This window comes from Aplysia californica, unplaced genomic scaffold, assembly GCF_000002075.1.
Source record: "Aplysia californica isolate F4 #8 unplaced genomic scaffold, AplCal3.0 scaffold00773, whole genome shotgun sequence".
Taxonomy (NCBI): Eukaryota; Metazoa; Mollusca; class Gastropoda; order Aplysiida; family Aplysiidae; genus Aplysia; species Aplysia californica.
Window position 1 is genome coordinate 260,731 of NW_004798043.1, and position 6,083 is coordinate 266,813.

Genomic DNA, 6,083 nt, shown 5'->3' on the forward strand with positions numbered 1-6,083 from the left:
AAGAAGAAGAAGAAGAAGAAGAAGAAGAAGAAGAAGAAGAAGAAGAAGAAGAAAAAGGAGAAGGAGGAGGAGTAGGAGGAGGAGGAGGAGGAGTAGGAGGAGGAGGAAGAGGGCGAGGAGGAGGAGGGTAAGGAGAAAAAAGGAGGAGGAGGAGGAGTAAGAAGGAAGAAGAGGAGGACGATATTACTGCTACCAACATACTATCAGCTGCTGCTATTTCAGTGCTACGGAGTCAATTCTGGCAAAAACAGCAGTCACAAATTGGAACATTTAATAGAAGTAGAAGAAGCAGAACACAGCAATGGGTTTATTAATTACATTTGAAGTAGAAGAACAGGAGGTTCGAAGGGTAAGGGAGAGCAGTTACAGCAATAACAACAAAAACAACAGCTACAACAGGAACAAAAACAACTGTAGAAGCAGTAGCATCAGCAGGCCTTTAGAATTTATGACAGTGTCTGGCACGGTACTATTGGCTCTGGGTGGCCTTTCAAATGCCAGGAAAAAAGTAATACTAAGAAAGAAATGAAAGCAGAAAGCCACACAGAAGCTCTGCTCCCTCAGCAATGGTTTGAGTGAAATTGGCTTCATAATAATAATATATTATTATACAAAACGACTTTGTAAGTATCAAAGAATGCGCCAACTTTCTTCAAGGTGCGTGGCTTGACAACTACTACATTATCGAGTTTTCTCGACAATAGAAGAGCATGCCTGTCTCACTCTGTGTCCTGTGGCTATAACAAGGCAATACGACAAAAGTTACCATTGTTTTGAAAGACTCAACAATAATCGAATTTGACTTGATCGCTTTCAAAACTTCTTACTGAGGTAAAGTTTCATGGTAATGGTGGTAGCATCGTGGTACGACGGCCTTCAACTCCAGTAGATGTTTATACTGGTTGGCAGTTATCTTCAATCTGTCTTTGCAGAGAGGTCCAGCAGTAACCGTCGTACACTGGGTGTTCAGATTTCTTGGTCCTTGCAGCGCCTGCCATCTATCATCAAAGTTCACCTTGTACTGAATTGTAAAGTATGAAGTGTACTTTGATGCCTGCAAGTCAGTGACAGTAGGATCACCTGCTTTTCTCCCTGGGCGGATTGTTTAGTGCTCTCCGACCTTTGCAAAATCTTTGAAAAAGCTGTGGCCCAGGTACATAACTTCATAGGGCTTGGGGATGAGTCTGGCTTGGAGCATGATGTCCACATAGTCCATTGGGATGTACATCAGTGCGTTTTAGAGCCATTGCTCAATAGTGCCATGGACTGAATCCACCTCCATTTGGGTATGGCCCTTGGTGATAATTTCTGCTCAACTGTGATGTTAAGCTCTTTGGCCAGCGAGGCCATTGCACTCACCAGGGTGGCAGTTCTGTTTTAGTAGTTGCACCAATCACTGCAGATGATGAAGTGGTTGAAGCCAGTCGCTTGCAATATCAGTTAGTGCGTCAGACATGATGAAAACTGTTGAAGCTCAGACCAACTTCACTTTCATCCCAGACATGTCATCTGGTGTCTCTGGTGGCAAGATCCTAAATTGTAAAATTGTGTATTGCCAGTTTTGTCTTATAATTATTTTAAGGTGGATGTCTTTAGTGATGAGACCAGAAGGACACGCTGGATCCCCACACAAAGGACACACATTTTGTTCTCTGGGTCCAGTGCCGCCTCCCTGTCCTTCTCCTTCTCTTGTCTAGCTGCAGCTTTCCTCATATTCATATTTGATGAGCTGTGTATTCTGTTTCTGTGAGGTTTCCTAATTCGAAGCTGGTGCAAATGTCGCACTGGTCTTTCTTGGTTGAAAGTGAACCCAAATTGTTTTTCTTGAACTTTTGGCAGAACACTTGATAGCTCATTGTGGCTTTCACCCTCTCAGCAGAGTTCTCCATGTATACTTGATGCAAACCTGACGTTTTCTGGATTGTAATCTGTGGACAGGAGGATATCTTCGAAAATTTGTCCAAAAATTCCTCTTTATGGAACAACTTGTCATCCTTGGCTCTCTCATGGTGGACGTGATGTGTTCTAGAGAGGGGGGGGGGGGGGACCTCTTGGAGTTTTATTTTCGGAGAAAACACTTTAAATAAACCAGTTGGTCAGACCTGTGGTGTTCATGAAGATTGTTTTACAAACAGATGTTCTTTGACCATTGACTCTTTTAAGTGATACTGAAGGGTGTAATTTCTCCTTGGGTTTTCACTTGCTGTGTAAGATTTCTTTTTGTCTATCCTGTTTATCATGGCTTTTACGTAGGCTCTCTTTTCTTTCCAAGAGAGTGACCAGTGATATCATGGCATTTTGTACCAACCAGTTTACAACAGCAAAGGACGTCAAGTTCACACCCTGCTCGCTTCGTGCCTTGATATGTGTAGTGGCATCCCCACTTCTTTCAACCTCTTCCTTTTGTAACTTTCAAGTACAAAGACAAAGAAAAACACGTGGACAGAAAAAATAGTTTCATATAAAACAAAATCCATAAAGATGCATTTGAAATACCGGCATTGTCACGAGATAAAAACAGTTCTGTGGGCACAGTGGGGAGTTTTAGTCATTAATAACATTATCAGCAGCATTTTTTTTTAAAAGAGAGACAACAACCAGATCTATATAACTCCCAAATGAAACTAACAAGAAATATTACACAAATTTCCCTTTTGAAGAGCTCACATGGTTACGTGAGCGAATTTTAGACTATCAAACGAAGTCCTGAGACGAGTCAAAACCGGGGTTAGTCGGTAACGTAGTACATGGCCCCTCATTGTTAGCACGACAAAAACAGCCAACCCTCATTCCCTCCCTCACAGGTGGGATAGTCGGAAACATCGGGCTAAAATCCGATGGATGGCGGGTTATACGGTTTTATTTCTAATGTTTTAAAGACATTTCTATACAAAATTTAGATCTGACTATAAGTGAGCATATGAAATGGACAATTTGCTATCGATAGGGCCAATAAAAAAAATTTTTACATTTTGTGGGTTAGGCGGTTTTATCACCAGGCCGACGATATGCACTATCAAACACAAACAAACACACACACACAATCAAACACAAACACATACACAAACAATCAAACACAAACACACACACAAACTATCAAACACAAACACACACACACACACACACAACCCACACACACACACTATCAAACACAAATACACACACACAAACTATCAAACACAAACACACATACACAAACTATCAAACAGAAACACACGCAAACCACCACATACACTACCACTAACCAGTGTTGTTACAGTTGGCCTCATCACTGTTGTCCCAGCAGTCATTGCTCCCATCGCAGACCCAGCTGGGATAGATGCACATTGAGGTGGTATTGCACGGGATGAGGCCATGGTGCTTCACGCCAGAGATCTTCACATCCTCACAGGTGTTGTCTGCATTGATAATACCACACAAAGCATAGTGGAAACATCTTTTTTTTAAACAAATTTTTTCAAAGTGAGTTGTTTTTCTTCTCCGTCCAACAACACAACTTGTGGAAACATTTTTCAAAAGAAAATTCCCACAACAGACAACAAAACATGCATGGTAAATAGTTTCCATGCGATCTCAAAGACAAGAATTTTTTCCCACTTCAAACCATACACCCCCAGCTCCACTCCAATTGAAGATACGAGTCAATGTCAAAGTCCAGTCTCATTAGCAACCTTGAAGAGCCTTGTAAGCGAGCAAAATTCAAAGGTAACCTCAGCCTACATCAAAGTATACTAGTGCAAGCAAAACATAAACACAAGTAGGTACAGCCATCTTCAACTCACTGCATCCAATCTCATCTGAATGGTCTGGGCAGTCATTGTCATAGTCACATCTGTACTTGTCCTGAATGCACATGCCATTAGCGCACTGGAACTCATTGGTGCCGCACGGGCAGGAGTTCTCGTCCGAACCATCGCCGCAGTCGTTCTTGCCATCACACACCAAGGACATTGCAACACAGCGGTGGTTGCCGCGACCCGAGCAAGAGAAGAACGACGCAGGGCACTTCCTGGTGGCTGTTGGCCAGAAGAAAAAAAAATGTGATATGGAACAGAAGACAAAGAATGTCACCATACTTTTTGATATGTCGATGACCACAGTCCGCTCAGAACCAGTGAACAAAAATTATAATAAAAAGACGTAATAATGGACAGCTCCCTGGGGTGACCTAAATACAGTATACTACTCCTTGTGGTGACCTACTTACAGCAAAACTACTCACTGTGGTGACCTAATTACAGTAGAACTACTCCCTATCGTAACCTACTCATAGCAGAACTACTCCACAGGATGACCTATTTATAGAAGAACTACTCTATGGGGAGCGTACTTACAGTGGAAATACTCCATGAGGTGATCAACTGACAGTAAACTACTTCCTTGAGTGACCTCCTTACAGCAGAACAACTCCCTGAGGTGACCTACTTACAGTAGAACAACTCCCTGGGATGACCTACTTACAGTAGAACAACTCCACAGTCAACTTTTCTAAAGCAGAACTACTCCCAGGGTTCCTGCCATGACTTTCCCATCAAATTCAAGGAGTTTTCAAGGAGAAATTTTTAAAATTCAAGGAGATTTGGTCAAGAAATTCATGACGAAAGCCTATTTTCGACAGACCTACACTTGTCCGAAAGGAATCATATCATATTCATAGTTTCGATTTTCCTCAGGGTGACTGCCAACCCGGCTTCTCAATTTTCGAAGGGGGGGGCTCATCCATTCTCCAGGGGCATGTTACATAACAACGACAGTGCATGCTCCATTTATATATTATATATAATATATACACACACTCATGTAGGTACATTATATCCAGTCAACAACATGTAAGTGTGGCACTGGGATACTGTGACTTATAGGTATTTCAGTCTGTTCTTACTTATTTATATTTTCCCCTCTTCATATTCGCCTATATAAACTATATAAAAATGAATCTTGCTTTGAGCCTGAGAAAACGCCTAGAACCAGAATATCAACTGTCAAGAACCAGTTTGGGTGTCAAGGTTTATATAATAAACGTGAAAGACAAAAATTATTACTCTAGCTCAAAGTAGAGTAATAACATGAATGGCTCAAGTAGACCTATTCAGTGTGAGAGGTGTCAGAACTGTTGGAGGGCAAGATGCAGTGACACTGAAAATCTGCTAATCTTGAACAGAAAGCTAAAATATATACAATACATATAATTTACTATCACCTACGCAATGAAATGGGAACCCTTTAGTAAAAAGAACACGGCTTACACGGTTTGAGTATGATGGATCCAGATTCCACACAAGGACTGCACCAACGCGCGCCTTGCAGAGAGATCTAGATCTAGAAGTAATCAAAATTCTGAAAAGTAAAATCTGCTTCCAACTTCATTTTTTTTTTTTTGTCATCCGGTGTTGCCCTCAACCCCCCTCCCGCGTGCGTCTTTTAAAAAATCAATAATGAATAATCCTCCCATTCCCGAGTCCTATACTTCGCAGCGCTCAAACTTTGCATGAACTTTGATGACCTCAACCATCGCCGATACTCACGGTGTGACGAAAACGCACAGGTTCAATGACCGGTCACGATGGCGAGCCCGACAAGAAGCTTCATTGTATAACTTTCTTTTTCTTTTTTTTTCTTTACACAAGTGACAGCACAGGACAAACGATTTATTTTCATGGTGACACAGCGTTTGTAATGCAGAACCTGCATGTTACAAATGTGGCGTTATCAGACTACTATAGGCCCTACCGGCAAATTTCTGGGTGGTAACAAAAGCGAATGTAGATCTTGATTTTCCCGATCGAGCTTCGGTATCTCACATACTTCCACTAGATCTAGTTGCCGCCATTACCGCATGTGCGCGTGTAACGTACTCTCAGGCCGGGAAAGGCCGCATGAATATTATATCACAATCGTGACCGGCAAAAATGAACTCAAGGACGTCATCGGACTTGGTTTTCAAATATTCAAGACCTTTTATGTATTTCCCCAGGTCTTTCACGGGGCAATTTACAGATTTCTTCAAATTCCCATTGCATTCCGGATCTCGGCGACTTTTTTCAAATTCCTGGGTAATTCCAGCCCCCCCCCCCCCCCCCCCC

The 6,083-nt window shown here is 42.0% G+C and overlaps 1 protein-coding gene across 1 annotated transcript in view; it reads right to left on the bottom strand.

The window, feature by feature from the left end:
* LOC100533545 (apolipoprotein E receptor) overlaps window positions 1-6,083 on the bottom strand; it is a gene marked incomplete at its 5' end in the record, with an annotated part of 121,309 nt that overhangs the window by 54,248 nt on the left and 60,978 nt on the right. The window contains 2 exon segments of the mRNA XM_013088594.2: window positions 3,246-3,398; window positions 3,783-4,016. Of these exon segments, the coding sequence (XP_012944048.1) occupies window positions 3,246-3,398; window positions 3,783-4,016 (387 nt within the window).